Below are 19,894 nucleotides of genomic sequence, written 5' to 3'. Positions count from 1 at the left end.
TTCAATTTCCTTTGTATCGGTTTCAGCGTCCAAAGATGGTTTTACTTTGGAAATAAACTAGCTTTTCTACCCTTTCCACCACCCGAACTAGAACTGAGCTCACGGCGTATTCTGACACTCCAAGGTACAAGTACAGCTTTTCCCCCAATTCTGGCCGCGATAGTAAGGGTGCTTTTCCCAAGTAACTCTTTAATTCTTGAAAGGCCCCTTCACATTCCCTCGTCCATCGGAAATCCGGGCGTTTTCTCAACAAACGATACAGCGGTCGGCATTTATCCGAAGATTTTGAAATAAATCTGTTCAATGCCGCGACTCTTCCAGCCAACCTTTGTACTTCTTTTACATTTTGAGGGGACGGCATCTCTATCAGTGACCTTATCTGTTCGGGGTTAGCTTCTATTCCGCGATGGGTTACTATGTATCCCAAGAATTTGCCGGTTACCCCAAAGGTGCATTTCGGGGTTGAGCTTTCTTCAGTTTGTACTTCCGCAGTATGAGGAAAGTCTCTTGCAGACCTTCTAAGTGTTCTCGCTCTGACATGCTCTTTTCCACCATGTCGCTCTGACATGCTCTTTTCCACCATGTCGCTCTGACATCGCGACCTGATTATATCCCATGGAAGCGTCCATAAAAGAAAATAATTTGAACCCTGCCGTTCGGTCCACCAGTTCATCCACCCGTGGCATTGGATAACAATCTTTAGGACATTCTTTGTTTACGTCTGTAAAATCCACGCACATCCTAACCTTGCCATTCTTCTTTGGAACTGCGACTACATTTGATAACCATTCCGTGAACTCAATCTCCCTAATTATCCCGGCCCCCTTCAGTCTGGTCACCTCTTAGCGTATACCCTCCGCATACTTCGGCCTCACGCTTCTCATCTTTTGTCTTACTGGCTTCGCATTTTCATTCATGTGCAAGCGATGACATGCAAACTCAGGATCTAACCCCGTAATATCCTCTATTGCCCAAGCAAATATATCTTCATTCTCTGCCAAAAACTGTATTAGCTTACTCTTCCATTCATCCGCAATTCGAACCCACCGTAAATTTCTCCTCCTCTCCCGCCCCTGATTCACTATCTCAATTTCATCCAAAGTTTTCGGTCCAAGTGGTGGCTCGTATATTACTGTCAAAGCCGCCTCCTGTAATTGCTATGCCGCCCCCGGCTCCTGCTCTGCAATCTCTCCTTTCATGCCGCGGACCATATTTCTTACTGTCACCTGCTGAATATTCTGCGCGGCTACTTGATCTCCTTTTATTTCATACGTACCTCCATTTGTGGGGAAACGGATTACCTGATAATAGGTTGATGGAATTGCCCTCATTTCATGAATCCACCGTCTCCCTAGGATTGCATTGTACTGGGGGTTAGTGTCCACCACCATGAACCTTGTGAATACGGTCGTCGGACCAGCAGTTACTGGTAATACTAGTTCGCCCACGGGTTCGGTCATACTGCCGTTGAATCCAAACAAATTGGTTCGCGGCGCTTTCATCTGGTCTCTATCGATATTCATTTCTTTCATGGCTCCTTTAAACAGCAGATCCACCGAACTTCCGCAGTCTATCAAAACCCTCTTTACCAAATAATTCCCCATTGCAATGGTGATTACCAAGGCATCCTCATGTGGCGAAATTACTGACTCCAGGTCCTTTGGAGTGAACGTTATGGTTTCCTCTCCCTTCGCGGTTCCACTAACTAACCGCGGAATGCTCACCACTTCATTGACCTGTCGCAAACTTGCTGTCTTTCTGATCTTATCGCGGTGTACATTTCTCCCAAGTGTTTCCCCGCTAAAAATAATGTTGATAGTTCCTAAGATTCTAGTTGGTGCCGGCAATCTTTCAGCTTGGCGCCCCTTAGTGATAAATTCTCTAAGCATTCCCTTTTCAATCATCCTCTCCACCAACCATTTCAAGGCATAACATTTATTGGTCGCGTGGTTCTGGATCTGATGATAGGCGCAGAATGGCTTCCCCTCTATTTCGCCTGGTGTATTTCGCGGACCTTCATAGTACTGAAGACCCTTAATCAGTGGCAAGATCTCCTCCAACGGCCTGTTAAGGGGAGTTTGCTCTATTCCGCGGTACGGCTTCCTTTCCCGAACGTCTCTCCTACTACTATCCCCAGTCCTCTCTGGTCCGCGATTCTGCCCACTGTATGATATCTTATCCTTTTCTTCTCTACTGCTCTTACCCCTCCGGTCATCTTTGTCCACTGCCTGTATCGCCTTCCCTGATCTCCTCTATTCCTTTGCATTCCTCTGCATTATGTCTTCATATCGTATGTACTTCTCCACCTTCGGATACAGAGCGTGTAACGTGGTGATTTCAATCTTGGATACCGACTCGTGGACTCTAGTTCCCCTCTCTCCAAACCATCTTTGGAATGCTATTATCGGGCCAGATGTTTCTTCCAAATTTTCTACCCCGCGTCTCTTCCTTGAACCTACACAAAAACTCCCTTAACGATTCCGCTGACCTTTGCTTGACATTGAATAGGGTCGCGATATCTACCACTCTCCGCTTCTGATGTATGAAATGATCGACAAAAGCACGCTCTAATTCTTCAAACCTGTTGATGCTCCTCGACGCTAATCTATAATACCAGTCTGATGCTCCCCCCTTAAGGCTAGCCGGGAACATCATGCATCGGAGTCCATCATACTTGCTTTCCTGCCATAACGGCATTTGTTGCCGGAAGTGATGTAGATGATCTGTCGGGTCACCTTTCCCATCATATCTTTCAAACCTGGGTTGGCTGAACCTCTTTGGCACTTCAGAATTCCATACCAAATCTGCCAGTGGGTTCTTATTGAGACTCGCCACCTCTTTCTGCGCTGCGCTCTGGTTCACTTTCTCCACCCCTTTGTTCGCTTCCCTATCTTTCTCAATCATCGCCTGCACCACCTCCATCGTGATGCCCGCTATTTGTTCCTCCCCTATGGATGGAAATTCTTCATTCTCTCCCTCCATTCCACTATCTTGTAGATCCCTCCGCTCTGTTTCCACTTGGGTGGCCTCCTTTTCTTTTCTCAGACCGTCATTCTCATTGCGTAACCTGACTATCTCCTCTTGCAATAGTCTGGTGGTATCCGCCGCCACCTCAGATGTCTCTTCTTCCCCCACTCCTTCTATCTCTGCGCTCGCTTCTTCTTCTTCTGCCTCTCGAACTGCTTCTTTTCTAGGTCTCCCTACCGCTCTTTTCGCTATGGTGGCCATTTTCCCTCGGTCCCCACAGACGGCGCCAAATGTATTAACAAATTTAATGGTCTTCTCTAATTCAATGTCCTCTCTCTAATACAATGTGTTCTCTCTCTCTAATCTGTTTTTTCTCCCCTTTCTTTTCCTTCTCCCTCTTTTTATACTTCACTCCTCCCCCTCTCAACTGCCTCCTGTCCGTCGTTCATCTCTCCTCTATCTAGCGTCCTCGGCCCCTCCACCTGTCAAGGCAGTTTGAGCAGTTGGAATTCTGTATCTTCTCACCTGCCTCTTACCCTTCGTTGATCCCTCCTTCATCCTACGTCATCTGTCCTCCCACCTATCGCGGTAGTTCCTAGCAGTTCCCAGCGGTTGCAATTCCGCGGACATGATCAACAGCATCAGGTCTCCTCCACCTTAACTTACTTCCGGCCCACTTATCACCTATAACCTTCTATGTCAAGAATATGGCCTCTACACTGCCTTCCGCCAATTTAGCTCTCATTTAACTGCCCGATCAATAAAATAAAAAATTGTATGAGGTCCTGTGCAAGAGATTTTACAAACGATTGACTATATAAGTGAAAAATAAAATGCTTTTCTAAGGGTGTGCTAATTGTTAGAGAAGATTATGCATTTTGATAATGGATGACCTAAGCGAATGTGCCATAGAGAGGAAGACTGAGTAGCAAATGCACGTGGAACTGGTGAGCATAAGATAATGGATAGAGGTCGTCCTTATATTGGCCCTGAATTCAGCTCCTATCAAAAAAAAAAAAAAAGGCCCTGAATTCAGGAGTACCAGTTTTGAAGTCAAAGATATTAAGTGAACCCATTAGGATAAACATTATTATCTTTAGTGAAATGTGCAACTGATAAAAAGTTTGTGCACATAGTAGGAATGTGCATGGTTAACATTACGCAATTAGAATGAGGATGGACCAATGGAAAGAGAAACGTTACCAATGTGCTAAATATGAATGTGAGAACCATTGCCAAGGAGTACATCGTCAGACCATCATAAGAGGTCAGGTGTTGCATAGCTCGAGAATCACCGTACCAGTCCTATGATGTGTGGCATTGGTATCGGGATACCACGTAGGAGGGGCCGGCTGTGTTGGTTGATAGCCTGGATAAGAAACTTTAGCCCAGCAAAAGCATGGTGCAAATTATTTGAAACAGAAGAAGAGTGTGTAGCATGATGTTGTAAAAAGAGGACAAGTGGACGCAGTATGCCCAACTCCTAAGCAAAGCTGACAGAGGGAACCAGGTGCACAAGCCCAAGAAGACCAGAAGCAGGTGATCGATAAGTAAATTCACTTTAGCGAGGAGTGGAACTGTGATTATTGTTATTGCGATTGCGATTATCGCAATTTTGATTGCGGCTCTTACCTCCTTTATTGTTACCTTGACCAAAATGACAAAAGTTGATGTTTTAATCCAAAGTTCCCACGAAATTGCGTGGCCATAAGTGCCGTTTGAGGCAGTGGAGAATGAAGGGCGCAGCAATTTTTGGCTCATAGAAGAGAAGACGAGCTCTAAGAGTCTGAAATTCTGGTAGGTTTTCAAAATGCAGAGGTCACAATCACATGATAGTTTGATGGAATGCCACCAAGGATTAAAGATACGAAATCGTTATTTGACATGGGTTTATTTATTGCAGCCAAGGAGTCGTCCAATGCCTTAGCATGCTAGAGATACTCGGAAATAACGACCACCCTTCTTAATGTCCATAAGCTGAAAACGGATAAGAGAGACATTTGCAACAGAGAGGTCAGAGAAGTAATCCTCAAGACAATTATGTGTTTGTTGTGTAGTGTATTTACCAACAACCAATGAAAGAATTGGTTATGAAAGTGTTGGAAATATGGTTTAGAAATGAAGTTTTTGGGGTTAGGAATTCTTAGACATATGAGTAGTCTAAAAACCATTTAATAATTAATGAGAAATTGTCTCTAGTGTACCCACTTAAGTAGAAATAATGTGACTTATACTTTAGGCTTAGACTTATGGTGTATAAATAATATTTCTTCTAAAAAGTAGTTTATATAACTACCGTAACCGAATTTTCCTTTTGTGAAAAGGTTGTATCTTTTCAAAATATGTATCCTTTCGAAGAGGTGCGCAACTCTTCGAAAGGGTGCATGCTCTTCTATAAAACCAACCAAAATCATATTTTGAAATAATCTAAGGAAAATATCATCTGCATTAGTTACTTTGTGTATTCTCTCTCTCTCTCTTTAAGTTTTTCGTTGTTCGAGTACAAACACAATGTTGCATTCGTTGAGTCCTTTAAATTGGAGTGCTACATTCATAGGATTGAAATTTGTTCTATCTTGGGAGACAATTGTTCATCAACCTTGAGTACTGAGAGGGAACAAATTTGTCTTAAGGACATAGTGATCATCATTAGCCTCGGATTTAATCACTGGTAAATTAAGTTTATTTGTTGAACTAAATGTTTGTTGATGATATATTTGTATATCAATTTGATTTTTTCCTATTTACTTAACAATAAGTATATTTTTGGAATAAGATTTCAAACAGATCACAACAGAACAACACTTTTGTGACTGCTAGGAGGCGTCATAATTATTTTTTGTGACGCCTACAAGGCGTTGGAATTTAGGCATCTCTATTGGTGTCAGAATTATTTGTGACGCCAAGGTGCCGTCACAATTGACATAATTATCGCCTTTTGTCGTCCGTCAATAAATATGAATTACTATTTTGTATCTTTGTCACTAAATGTGCATTACTAACGCCTCTACGCCGTCCCTAAATTTGCATTTGTCGTCACTATTGAACTTTCGAATTGCCCCAAAAGGGCTTATAACTTGGCCAAAACAAATTAGCGCCTCAATGCAAGACGTCGGTAATTATAAATTTGTCTTTTTTTAAAATGCTTACTGACGCCTGTCAGGCGTCACAAATTATTATTTATTTAAAAAAAATAATATTTTCTTTTGGTTTCCATCCTAATATTTATATTTTTTTTCTCTTGAAATTGCCTGCATAAATACAACCACATAAACCCCAAACACATAATATAATTAAGACTACAAGCAATCACCAAAATTTGACTAATTCACATGTTTTGTGGTAGATGTAAAATAGCTTCCCATCCAGCAAGCGAAAAACATACATAAGAGAAGCATAAGAATTCTATAAGGAAGCTCAATTAGAGTTGAAAGTAAACTATAATCCAACCGTAACGTGTAGATAACAAATGGCAAAGAAGAAACAAGCATAAAATCTCTCCTTTCAAGAATAGGAATCGTGAAGAACCGAAAATGGTGAAACATTCGTACCATAATATTACAAGTCACAAGATTTACAACAAAACAGGGAGAAGCTTCTCCTTTGTTATTGAAAGCTTTACAAAATGAGAATGTTATTTGCAAGGAGAGCTGTTCATACCATTCCCTATACTGTAGCATTACAGACCAGAACTAAAGCAAGAATGCAATGTGTTCACTCCACGTATGTGAAACCAAAATGATAACAATACTACTGCAGAGAAGATAATAGCCAAAAGTGATCGTGATCTAACCTAAACTTGTGCAGAGCTGTGTCACTGCAATTTCGCTAAGCTGATTTTTCATATGCCTCCCTACTATTTCTCCTCGCACACTCCAAAATTGTTTTATCAGCAGTAATGAAATAGGCAGCAATGGAAGCTGTTGATCACAGAAACAAAGTAGACGTGAGTTTTCTGATTTAATTAGTTAGTTTTATCATCAGTAACAAGAGCTTTGGTCCTATCACAATACCTGCAGATATAATAAGTGCCTGAGCAGTGTAATTGAGGTTACTCTTTGCCCAAGGAAAAACATGAACCGCAACCAACTGCAGTACAAGATGTAAGAAAAATATACTACATGATATTCTAAGAAATTTATACAGAGGGAAAGAGATGATCTGTAATATAAGCACAATTTATGTTAAAGGGCACAGTAAAGTTAGATGTCAATTTAAAGCAAAGTTTGTTTGATCCCGAGTGGAATCAATGTGATTGTAAATGGTTAGACCAAGTTTCTCAGCTACATATCTAAGACAGAGTCTCCAATGACTGCTTATGAAGGCCATAACGATGAGCAATACCAACACATTAGGATTTTCCATTCAAGAGCAGCAGTTCCCAAAATAATATTTTATGCTTCATGTGGATTAGTGGATAATACAGAGGTGTTGGATTCTCACAGTTGATAATTTCATTAGAAAGACAGGATTTTATATATTCATAATGTGTAGTGACTAAGCAGTGTTGGTGGATCATGTGTTAGTTATTTGCTTCTCCTAAGGACCCCAAACCTAAGTTTCGGCAGAAGCATATAATTGCCAAAATTTACTAGCATTTAGACTGTTAAGAGTAGAACCTTTTCAACACTCCTAAACCTCGGCTTCCAACCACAAGAGAATCAAGCTTCAAGTCATCAACTGCATCACAAAGTTTATCCCTCCAATCGCCCCAATAAATCCTAAACACCACAGTAACCTGCTTCATTCAAGTGCAAAATCAAACAGAAGGAAAAAGATCATTTAAAATGGTATGAAACAGTTCTCAGGGCTAAATGGTTAAGGAAATATCGAGTTCTGCAGCGCCAACCAAGGCTGCAGTGGTTTAGGAAGTTAATAAATATTCAACCAAAAGAAAATATATTGTACAACAAATTAGCAAGTGAATTTCAAGAGTTCTTATTGCAAAAGAGGTTTTGAGTTCCTTGACAGGTAATATTTCTATATACATGACAAAGGTACAAGACATTCTATATGAAAAACCTGGCAATATACACTTTTCTATTCAGACATAAAAATGATGCTTTGTGTTGCAGAAACTATTAACATACGCTAACAACTTCAAGATGTGCAAATGCATTCCCTCTGCATCCTGACATTATAACCAGGATTTATGTAGTCTCGTGTGTGATGGCTTGGGATTTGTTTAGACTAGTTATAAAATTCTAATTTGAAACCGGAGTAAAACCAATTAGCAATAAAATGCAATAAGAAACTTAAACACACCTGGATGAGCTTACTGGCATTATCAGAACGCCATGTTCTTCCAAAACCTCACAGAGCTTGCCTACTATAATGTTTGAGCCTTTTAGTGCATCACAAAATACCTGCACAATAAAGCATAAGTAAACTTGTTACTCCATGTAATGTCAATCATCTGGATAATGGAGCATATAGCCCTTGACTAAAGACAGTTCACTGACTGAATGAACCAAACAATGCAGCATAGACACAAATGCATTGTAATTATTTTTTGGTGAAATAGATATAATATTTAAATTCAGAACTAGAGAAGCTAACCATATTTGTCTGTACTGAAGCAGCATCCACTTTGAGTCCTTTGATTTCATTCAGTCCATCTGCATAAAACCAAGTACGATTGATTCGATTCACTTCATCCATCAAGTTTAAAATGGATGGAAATCACAATCGATAACATCTGCTACTAGATACTAAGTAGCTTTTAGCAATATACATTGCTAATGAATAATGAGACCAGCCAAGGGAATAACGGCATGATGCCAGAGGTAGCATCAATATATAAGAAAACATAGACAACCTGCTATAATTTTTGCTTTCCTGTGATCCCACTCGAGCTTGCAGACACTCTCTTGCAATGCAACAAAAGCTGCGGCGCATAAGATCCCCACTTGCCTCATTCCACCATCTAATGTTTTCCTTAGTCTTCTAGCCTGAAATTGAAACAAATAAGTTGCTATCAACTCTCTGAAAAGAATTTAGCGGCAAAAAAAAAAGACCAACATAAAGTAATAAAGTGTCACTTTCTGCCCTTTGTCTGCCAAGAAAATAATTAGGATTCATCAAAGCAGAATCAGCAGTAATAGGCCTTCTCAACGGCTGATTAGGCATACTCATATCAATAATAACAACACTATTCTGCGGTGATGTTTCTCGTACACATATATACTTATCTGATTCCATCGTTACATGTGTAATTCCAATACTAGGCAACTACAAATCACATAAAAACATAATCAGCTCAACATTCAATAATTCAGATCCAACATCTCTGAAGACTAACTAAACTTTAATCAATCAAATCGATAGTGAAACTAAATAGATCACATCAAATCAGTAATATTGGTGACTTACATTTAATGCCTCTGTCATAGTGATGGGAGTTTAGGGAAGTCAATCATGGGAGCTTTAACGAGCTACCCGTTTTGATCAAGTTATGAAGTGAAACTTGGAAGGGTGATACAATAAAGAATGATTGTAGAAAAACGCAGATGAACAAAAGATGATTGACGACAAGCTCATCTGAGACACTTTCAGCATTGGAATCATGACCAATACAACGCATAGTACACAGATAATTCCACGACTACAGTCCTGTCTTGGCTCTCTTCATTCCTACAATGTTGAAAGGAGACATGCTTGGGCTTTCCTCCCTCAGTGTACCATTTATCATAGCCAACTCCCTCAATTGTTGCTTTTTGTAATGATCCAAGGACTCGTCCTGAGAGAGAAAGGAATAAGTCCGAAAAACAAATGAACCAAAGAAAGACAATAGGTAAGAGATAATATTCATACCACAGGTTTCAAGAGATCTTCTAATATTGCAATAGCCTGATTCAAACGCGGTTCTACCAGATCTGCAGGAAATTCATCCTCAACCAATACGCATAGGGGCTCATTTAGATGCTCATATCCAGGTTTGTCTCTTAGCCAATTTTCTTCCTAAAGAAAAACAAGTGTGTTGTCAAGTTCAAAAAATAGCTTGTGGGAAGAAATCCTATGAAATGATGTCATTACAAGTAAATGAAAATATTTGTAATTTTCTATACAAATAATCCTTCAATTCAATAAGTGACATACATATATCTTCTTCTTCCAAATAGCTTCCTACCCCTAAATCAGCTGTAAAGAACTCCAAATAAGTTCGTGTTCCTCTTCTTCCAAATAGCTTCCTACCCCTAAATCGAGCAGCAGCACCAACACCTTTGCTGGTCGTCGATGCTGCTAATATAGTTTCTCTGCTGACATACATACATACCTATAGAAATTCTATTATACTCAATGGCTCACTTTAAACATTGATGAATTAGAAAAAGAAGTTTTCGGCTAATTACCTTGCTGCAATGCAAAACCCTCAAACTTCTCCACCTCTACCTTGTCCAAGAACCTAAAATGATATAATAAATCAATCAATCCATGGTAGTAATACACAGTAGTCACCTTTCTCTCTCCTCCTTTATCCGGGCTTGAGACCGGCAATGCAAATTCTTTATGAGTTGCATTGGCGGAGTTAAAAAAGGGTTAGTAAACTCAACTCTAAACCTGCAAAAGTAACCGCAATACATATGAACAATCAATGTTAAGGAGCATACACACATATATAAACAAAAAGAGTCTATTCACTACTAAACATATCCATGAACAAAAGGTTCATACAAGACGCAAACTAACAATAGATAAATTGTCTGTCCCTCGTATTTGAGTTCCAAATTAAAATAGAACAAAATTAACGAAATTAATCTTCATATTGCAGCCTGCCTCCAGCCCAAATCAAGAAGCCTCCAGCAGCTATATCTCGTAGATACAAAATATCATCCTGGGGACCATCATACACAGGAGCATCACCAACCAAGACATTGGTAATATAGACAACCTTTTCATCTGCCATAATATCTCTAAAATGACATTTTTGGCTGTCAGTCTTAACATACCCATTAGCCACGTGTTCACCTTTCCTCCCCAATATCTTCACATTCGGGTAAGAAGTCAATCTAGAAGGAGGGTTCAAAGATCCATTTCGATTAATCAAATTTGGAACTTCCTGAGTACGAGGGGACGAGGGGACGAAGTAGAATCAACTTCGGTTTGTAGGTGTAGATGGTTGGCCATTTGCAGATCCATTAAGTCTCACATGTTCAAGAATACCCTATACACAGTGAACAACAACAATTACATAAATAAAAAGAAGTTACAATTATGGCAAAACAAGAAATAGCACACGGCATGTCATAACTTACCGCCATCATAGTCTCCATTCTCGTTTGGCCAGCCAAGAGGTTTCCCACTGTAGACTTCACCTCAGCTAATTCATCCTCAAGCTTTGATTTACTTGAGCTCTCCTGTTCAACTAGCTCCTCTGCGATAGCAAACGTTTGCAATTGTTTGTTGGACATGCAAGAGCTCAATCCACGAGTACGACTCCCTTTATCCTTCCCAAAAACTTGAGCCAATGGATCACATGTGATGTCGTAACCGCTTAACCCCCATGTTCACTTGCTTCTTCAGCCATCTGTTCTTCAACACTTGTAACTCGATCTTGAAATTTTTGGGGCATATACTTGAGTATGGACTGCAAGACTTAATTAAGACAAATTTTTTTACAAACTCACATAGTATTCTTGGGCACGCTCCAAAACAGTCCCATCTCGATGTTTATGACCATATTTCCAACTATCCGTACGTCTATGATTCTTCTTTGGATTCGCTTTATCCTACACAAACAAGTATACATAGAAAGTTATTAAGTAGTAACATAGCAAATGAAAGGAAGATATGCAGTAGTGATAATGATACATACAAGTTCCTCCAATATTCTTCCATAAGGTTTCCTGCTACAAGTATGGCCAATTAAGTTCATACTTCTATTCTCAGCATTCTTAGCACACATATCCTTTACTTCTTGTCTGTTCTCATGGATTGCGAATGCTTCCCAATGAATTGGATCAAACACCGTTGGACATGATGAAATAGCTTCTTGCTCAGATTCACAATTCTTCAATATTTTACCTCGCAAAGCATATTTCCAATATCGAAACTTAGGATCAAACCATTTCTCTATATTTTTCCACACCCCTATTGTTGGGTTCACATTGAGTTGGAACTCCTCCTACAAATCACATATATACATTTATATATATGTTATGACTAGTATGGTTATGGAAACAAAAATAATAATAAAATAAAACAAATAGTTACCATTAACTTTAACCAAACTTCATCTTTGAAAGAATCATCTACTTTATCCTAACTTGCATAAGAAATTGGGACAATAGCTCGTATCCAATAGCCGACTCTACTGCTCCATTTGGCACTATAAACTCCTGTTACCCTACCGTCGGGGTGCACTATGATTGGTAGCTTACCATTACTAGATCGCAAAGTATTGTCTCCCGCTGATTCAGATGGTTGGGACACATTAGGTTGATGTGAACCTGAAGGAGACGACTGGGGCATTGTACGGTGTTGTGAACCTGAAGGAGATGATTGGGGCAAAGTACGGTGTTGTGGGTGTTGTGAACCTGAAGGAGACGACTAGGACACGCCATGACGTTGTGAACTTGAAACCATTATATTAAAAACAACCTAATAATTGAAGAAAATGAAGTAAGTTCATCAAAAACTAATATAGCACAAACTTGTCACATGATAAGAGATATTAGCACAACATATAATTAATCAACCAAAAAGAAGAAAAAAAATAATAGAAAAATAGAGGTCATGAAATGTACATTACCAACAACAAAAAATAAAGTGCATATTATAACTACTATCATTTGCAAACTTTCTGCATCAGGGGTAGCAAATTAGGTTGGTCATCAAAAATAGACTGGACTTCAGTTGGCGCTTCTAGATCATCTATGTTACTACTCAATCGAGGAGGAGGATGTATGACCACCCACCAATTTGGTTTTTTCAAATCATTTGAATAGAACACTTGACTAGCCTCGGAAGCAAGAATGACTGGCTCATCAAGTTGATGATGGACACTCTTGAGCCTATTAAAGTTGACCATCACCAAATTAGAATCAGGACAAAGTTTACAACCATTAGTTTTGTCCTCAACCCTCACCCAATCACAATAAAAGACCACTTCATAGAAAGTTGTGTAGTCCAACTCCAAAATTTGCTTGATAACCCCATACCACATGGTTTTTGAGTCGACCGGATTTTTGTCTTTCCTACTTGCCATAAATGACGTAATAGCCTTCATACAAACACCATTGTTTTGAGTGACAACAGTATCATCATGAGGCTTGGTAGAAAAGACAAATCCATTAATGCGATACTTATATGATTTAGCCTTGTGCATTGGCCCTTTAACAAACTGCACAAGTCACCTTGCGTGTCTTTAGCCTTCAACAACTATACAACAAAGAAAAAGAAAATTAACAAAATACCAACAAAACTAAAAGGCTCACCCTAGTAAAGTAAAAGAATACCTTATTGTATAACCAGACAATGAATTCTGTCTGAATCTCCACTTCTGACTTTGCTATTCCTCTTCCTCTACCACGAGTAGTGGGCTGTAAATTACGATACTCACTGCAATTCATTCATGGAAGTCCATATATACGTGATTATCTATAAATTACCAAAAATAGTCAAATTCAAAGCTAGAATGAACGACCCACTTGTAGAATTCATTAAGTCTTTCAACTTGTAATCGAAAAATAAGCCATCTCCATATTTGTATCCATTGTGCCGTTTCTAGCATCACAACTTTGAAGTCGAGCAAAGGCCCTTCATCAATGATCTCGCCATTTTCGTCAAGGTAGCGCTTACGAGTCAATTTTTTATTTCCTCCATGTGGCATGTACTCCATGGCATATCACACAGATTCAGAAAACTATATAGGACTCTACAATTGACCCTTCAACATATCGTTTATTGCTAGGTATGTTTTTACACTCTTTCATCGCCCTGTTAGTATTGAGAAATGCAATAAGTATAAGTGTGTTGTTAATGCTTATCTTTATAAAAGAAATTGAACTAAAATATATGACACTGTTGACTTACTGCTCAAAAGGATACATCCACCTAGGCCACACAGGTCCACAAATCAACGCTTCATCGGCTAGATGCACCATAAGATGGATACTAATATAAAAAAAAGATGGTGGAAGATGCTTCTCCAGGACACACAACACTTCTACAATCATGATTTTGGCACCTTCCATATCCTTACGACATAAAACCTTCGAACACAAGATTCTAAAGAATAAACTGATCTGTTGAAAGGCTCTTCGCAAGTCGCCATTTTTTGGAAAAGCATGTTGAAGCAACACAGGCAGCACATATTGCATTATAACATGATGGTCATGAGATTTCATCATGAGCAAAGAAGGTGGGTTGGAACCGACAATGTTGCTCAGGTTAGATGAAAAGCCCGAAGGAAGTTTCAAGTCTTTCAAAATTTGGAAAAAATGTTTTTTCTCATCTGCATCTAAGACATAGGAGGCCTTTGGTTTTTTCCGCCTACCGGTATTTAAGTCCTCTTGCATCCATAAACTACTGCGGATGCCCTTCATCTTCAAATCATCTCTAGCAGCCACTGTATCCTTTGTTTTTTTTCAGGTCTAGGATAAGATATAATATATGCTCAGAAACATTCTTCTCATCGTGCATCACATCAACACAATGTCGAACTTTATGATTTGTCCAATATAATAGCTTAAACAAAATGAACCTCATATAAAAAGCCTTTGTAACTTCAACACTATCATCGTCGTCGTCGTCGTCATCATCACTATCATCATCATCATCTCTATCAACAACATTTACACTCCCATCAACTCTTGACCGTTTGGAACCTTTTTGGATCTTTCCAGGTACATATTTAACGCGGTTCAACAATTTATCAACATCTGTTCCTTTAAGACGTGATGGAAGAAGGTTAAGCTCTTGTTCCCCATTGAAGTGTTTACTATACCTAAAGATAGAAAGTGTTAGAACTGCTTATTATACCTAACTTGATTATTTTAAAAAACAATATTTGAAATGTTTACTATACCTAAATGGGTGATCCGGATCAAGAAACAAGTGGTAGTTTGTGTACACAATCTTCTTACTACAAGGTAAACGCTCTGAGGGAGTGTTGTCACCACAAATAGGACATGCTTTATAACCATGTGTCACACAACCAGATAAGTTACCTAGAGCTGGAAAATCGTGTATCCCCCACATCAACATAGCTCTCAGAGTAAAGTGTTCCCTCTTGTGCATGTTGAACGCAGGGACTCCTTCTTTCCAGAGCTGATCCAACTCATCAAATAGTGGTTCAAGGAAAACATCAATGTTTGTAGTCAGCGGTTTCGGTCCAGGTATTAACAAAGACATCATCTGAAAGTCGGATTTCATGCACAATGAAGGTGGGAGATTGTATGGCACTAATATGACAGGCCAACAACTGTAGCCAGTTGATTGAATGCCACGAGGATTGAAGCCATCAGTTGCAACTGCAAGCCAAACATTACGCCCCTCATTAGCAAATTCTGGCCATCTCTCTTTAAATTGTGTCCATTGGACTGAATCAACATGATGTCACATATAATCCCATGAAGGTGTTGCTTGAGCATGCCATGTCATTTCCCGTGCTAATGATGGTATCGTATATAATCGTTGGAGTCATGGACCTAAAGGAAAATGTCTCAATACTTTTTTAGGCACTTTGGATTCCTTCCCTATTTTACCCTCCATTTAATATCTAGGTGATTCGCAATGAGGACATATCTTCAAATCTTTCTTTGTCCCATAATACAAGATGCAATTATTCTCACATGCATCGATGCGCTTTCCTTTCATCCCTAAGTCTGTCAGCATTTTCTTCATTACTGGCCACTTTTCAGGTGAAGTATTTTCTTTTGGCAACCAAGTTCTTAGCATAGACAAGAGTGCGCTCACACTATTTCCGGACCAACCATATTGTTTCTTCAAGTCATAAAGCTCTACAACTGCAGATAGAGTTGTCACAGGACCCTCACATGAAGGGTATAATTTTTCTTCAGCTTTACTTTTGTATTTAACATACTTTTTACCCAAATCTGGTTTGGGAACAAAAGATTGTTCAAAATCAGAAATTTGATCAGTAGCCCCTCCATACACATCACCCCTTACACCTTCATGTACGCCATAACAAGCATCAACAAGATTCTCTAACCCAAGCCCTCTATCTTCAATGTTTTCATCTTCAACTATGTCTACTACAGGATACTTCGATTGTTTTTCACCATGTAAGGACCATATAGTATACGTTAGATAAAAACCATTTTGAATTATATGCCTTCAGACTTCGTCAAACACCAATCTTTTCCCATTTTGACATGTTACACAAGGACAAGGATAAGGACATGTTGTCAACCCTTCATACTTTTTTTGTGCCAAATCAATAAAACTAGCTACCCCTTCCCTATAGACGGTGCTCACTCGATTTGGTTTATGAATCCACTCTTTCTGAATCGGCCGTGACATTCTACCATTATGTGGACACAAAGATAAGAAAGAAAAAAGAAAGATAACTCTCGAGTTAGTTAGTTAATTTGAAGCAATCATAGATGACTTAACACTATTACTACTAAGCTCAATTACTTGTCAGTCTTGAAAGATTTTCAATAGAGAGACTTGACAATTTTTTGATCGAGCTACTATTCTAGCAACATAAATCATTATTCTACCAATAGAAATCAGGGAGACAATGACTTCAAAATTCAAAGCCATTTAAAAGCACATTCACAATCAAACTATGTCAAATGTCAAAGCATTCACAAAGTAAAAGAACACTATATTATATATCGTGTTGTGAACAAAAGAATTGCATCTTTCTGTTATCAATTTATTACAAAAGAATTGCATCTTTCTGGAGACATCAGGTGTTGTGAACTTGTTGTTTAACTGATATTATATATCGTGCATTCTCATTGTGTTTTTGTATTCTCACTGAAATATCTTGCAGGAAGCACATGTTTTTTTTCCCTTTTCCGGATTTTATGAATACATGCTAGATTAAAGGAAAATAATGGAAGTATTGAAATAATGAAAGATCCTATTAGAAACTATGTATACAACTAGTTGAGTTAAGAAAGTTGTTACTATGTCATGAAGCTATTCTAGAAGTATAAATCTTCTTTTGATAAAGTATGGTAGTTATTGTCCTGCATTTCATTTTGGTTTATGCATTTATATTGCAAAATCAAATTTAGTTCAACATTAGGTAATTTTCAAGTATGTTCATTGTAGTTCTCCTGTTGCAGTAATGGGCACTACTTGATATTATTGAACCTCATAGGTAAACAGAGTTTATCTGTCGAATTCACTTACCAACCAAAAAAAAAATGTTCCATTAATTTCTAACCAATAGACACAATCGCGCATCTTGAAAACAGAGTTATAGAGGAAACATAGTATGCAACCCTCAAAAGAGTTGCCCCAATATCTGTGTATCCTGTCTCAAAATGCCAATTCACACATGTTTTCAGCAACCAAATATTAAAATGTCAATCTAAAGGCAATGACTCTGAAGCTATAGATATTCTGAAATAAAAGATCAAAAGTTATAATAGGCTAAAATCTAGAGTCACTAACCGAAACCATTTTATTTCTGTAATGCCTGACAGTGCTACCAACCACGAAAGTGGCATCACGCAACATATTAAATGGCTTTCCCCTCAGCATCCCTCTTCGGGAAATCAAAATGAAAATTCCATATATTATCGTAAGGACTAACACTGGAACTTCAAATTGACTTGTATATTACCATGGTATAATAAAGACTCAAACAATCCTTTTCCCAATTTATCTATTTCAAAACATAAACCCAACTATATTACAAATAACTCAAACCATTAAAAGCAAAAATCCCAAAAAAACCTAAACCCTAAAATTATAAAAAGCCAACAAATAATCAAACGTGTAAAGCTTTGTAAGACTAAGTTCGAGACCTTACCTCAAACAAATGGCTAGCAAGTGAAGTGAGTCTGATTCTGCGTTAGGGTTTTGAGATTGAGACTGAGAAGAAAGAGAGATGAGATCGTGAAGAAGATGATACTGTTGAGACTTGAGAAGGGCTCAACTTGACGCCCTCATCTCATGTCACATGCCTAACACGTGTTTTAGTGGGACAGTTTATAAAAATAACTCTGACCCCGTCACCATTTTTCTATGCATTTTTTAAATAAACTAAAATACATTTCTGAATTATAGTGACGCTAAAACCAAACACTGACGCCTACATGCCGTCACGTCCTTTCTGATGCCACTTTGGCGTCACAAAACCAAAAAAGCCCCCGTCACAAAAATGCTGTTATGAGGTAGTTAGAAAGGGCGTGACATTAATAATGCTCACAAAGCTTTGGCTAGTGCGAAACTACGACATATTCTCGAGATTCAAGAGCGGAGGTTCATTACCAACAGGAGAAAGATACTGATCTGGAGCAGGTAAGAGCCAACAATGAACCACCAAATTTTTGCCCAATAAGAAATGGACGAATCTGCTTGCACCAAAGAAGATAATTTGAATCTATGGGTGATGTTTGGATCAAAGAAGTGAGATCCGTCATCACAAGAAATGCTTGAAGAAGATGAGCCAATAATGGTGCTTTCTCATTTTTGAAATATTTAAAGGGTTAAGGCATGCCCACACCGGTTACATCGAAGGACCCTTGCCCGAAGGTTTACATTTTCCCGAATGCTCATCAACCCGAGGGACCCTAGCCTGAAGGCTTACCAACCCCGAAGGGAACCTAGCCCGAAGGCTCTTGTTGATGTGCCATTTTTTAGTAGACCAAATTGCCTCTACCTGTCCATGAAGACTTATTTTCGCTCCTTGATCCACCCATCGTAGCAACACCTTGTCTCTAGCCTGAAGGCTCACCTGGCCCAAGGCCCATCACATAATTACACAAGAAAGAAATCACAACCAACACTTGGTGAGATTCGAACTTGCAACCTCTTCCATGAGGAGAGGGGTACACAAACAACTAAGCTAAAAACTCTTGTGTTGTGCTTTCAGATGTTGTTTTAGTTGACATGGTGATATAACAAGTAAGAAGTACGGAGATTCGAAATCAGTAAGAGAGTAGCAGAAATGTAGCAATCCCAAAGAAAAGCAACAGTATTTTGTGGGATTTTAATCTGGTTAGGCAGTGGTGATGATAGAAATCGACGGCAGTAAAAGAAAAGCTGATAGGTTAAGATCAAGGTTGTAAGACCAGCTCTGATACCATATAAAAGAGTATTAATATTTTGCATTCTTCTCAATCAAGGTATAAACAATATTCTTACAAGATATATTAGGAAACAATAATATAACAATCTACAACTAAAACACATGTGAGAATATATGGAGTATAATGCATGATCACCATAAATATGGTAACTTAGATCGTGCGTTTACACTAGGGTTGTCAAGGCCTGGACTTAAACAGAACTCACTTATGTCTAGGTCCCGGCCCAAAGCATATTTATATTTAGAAGGTCCAAACTCGCCCTAGGTCCCATTGGACTTGATCGGATTCGGGCCTGACCTAGGTCCTATAAGATTACATGGAAATATTTGACCTTTTTGTTATGACTCTAAAAAAAATTTGAAATAGATTGTAACCAAACTCAAATCCATACCCTTTGTGTGGCACAATATCACTTATCCATCAAGCCTCCAACATTTAATGTATTCTAACAGTTAAATATTTACTTGTATTTAATTGAAACACTAACAAAACTACATTAGTTATTGAACAGTATTTAAGTCATAAGTGTCTATTTTATCGGTTCGGATTCAATCGGGTTTTGGGCCTAGCCCAGCCCATTGACAGCCCTACTTTACACTAACAATCACTGTTCTAAAAATCGGTCTAGGTGGCCGCCTAGGCGCTAGGCGGTGCCCAACCAACTCGCCTAGGCTCTAGTCGTTTAAAAA

At 38.8% G+C, this 19,894-nt stretch overlaps 2 protein-coding genes across 3 annotated transcripts; both read right to left on the bottom strand.

The window, feature by feature from the left end:
• Positions 1-1,157: 1,157 nt before the first annotated feature.
• LOC147488444 (uncharacterized) lies at positions 1,158-3,228 on the bottom strand. Its single transcript, XM_086574382.1, has 2 exons — positions 2,524-3,228; positions 1,158-2,252 (listed from the first exon to the last, which is right to left on the bottom strand). Exons 1-2 carry the CDS (start codon positions 3,226-3,228, stop codon positions 1,158-1,160), a joined length of 1,800 nt encoding a protein of 599 aa, XP_086430508.1.
• A 3,216-nt stretch (positions 3,229-6,444) lies between these two features.
• LOC147488443 (low-specificity L-threonine aldolase 1-like) lies at positions 6,445-10,472 on the bottom strand. 2 transcript variants are annotated; one of them, XM_086573417.1, is made up of 11 exons: positions 10,320-10,466; positions 10,066-10,243; positions 9,781-9,927; positions 9,340-9,706; positions 9,145-9,198; positions 8,786-8,918; positions 8,527-8,585; positions 8,233-8,333; positions 7,587-7,705; positions 6,981-7,056; positions 6,445-6,887 (listed from the first exon to the last, which is right to left on the bottom strand). In XM_086573417.1, the coding sequence occupies exons 4-9, from the start codon at positions 9,355-9,357 to the stop codon at positions 7,636-7,638; spliced, it is 435 nt and encodes a 144-aa protein (XP_086429543.1). In that variant the 5' UTR covers positions 9,358-9,706; positions 9,781-9,927; positions 10,066-10,243; positions 10,320-10,466; the 3' UTR covers positions 6,445-6,887; positions 6,981-7,056; positions 7,587-7,635. The 2 variants fall into 2 exon arrangements, with proteins under 2 accessions (XP_086429543.1, XP_086429545.1); XM_086573419.1 differs by lacking the exon at positions 10,066-10,243 and having other exon boundaries at positions 10,320-10,472.
• Positions 10,473-19,894: the final 9,422 nt, after the last annotated feature.

Source organism: Coptis chinensis, chromosome 7 (genome assembly GCF_015680905.1).
Source record: "Coptis chinensis isolate HL-2020 chromosome 7, ASM1568090v1, whole genome shotgun sequence".
Classification (NCBI taxonomy): domain Eukaryota; kingdom Viridiplantae; phylum Streptophyta; class Magnoliopsida; order Ranunculales; family Ranunculaceae; genus Coptis; species Coptis chinensis.
The sequence above is the reverse complement of the archived record's forward strand: the minus strand, read 5'-3'. Positions and strand labels throughout refer to the sequence as shown.

What these genes read in the sequence shown, in the direction of transcription:
- LOC147488444 (XM_086574382.1), bottom strand. Translation starts at nt 3,228, where the DNA reads ATGGCCACCATAGCGAAAAGAGCGGTAGGGAGACCTAGAAAAGAAGCA. An exon ending in TACATCAGAAGCGGAGAGTG is followed by an intron (nt 2,253 to 2,523) that starts GTAGATATCGCG and finishes GCAAAGGAATAG; the next exon opens with AGGAGATCAGGGAAGGCGAT.
- LOC147488443 (XM_086573419.1), bottom strand. An exon ending in AATCAGATAAGTATATATGT is followed by an intron (nt 8,919 to 9,144) that starts GTACGAGAAACA and finishes TTTCAATTTCAG; the next exon opens with GCTAGAAGACTAAGGAAAAC. An exon ending in GAAAGCAAAAATTATAGCAG is followed by an intron (nt 8,586 to 8,785) that starts GTTGTCTATGTT and finishes GGTTTTATGCAG; the next exon opens with ATGGACTGAATGAAATCAAA.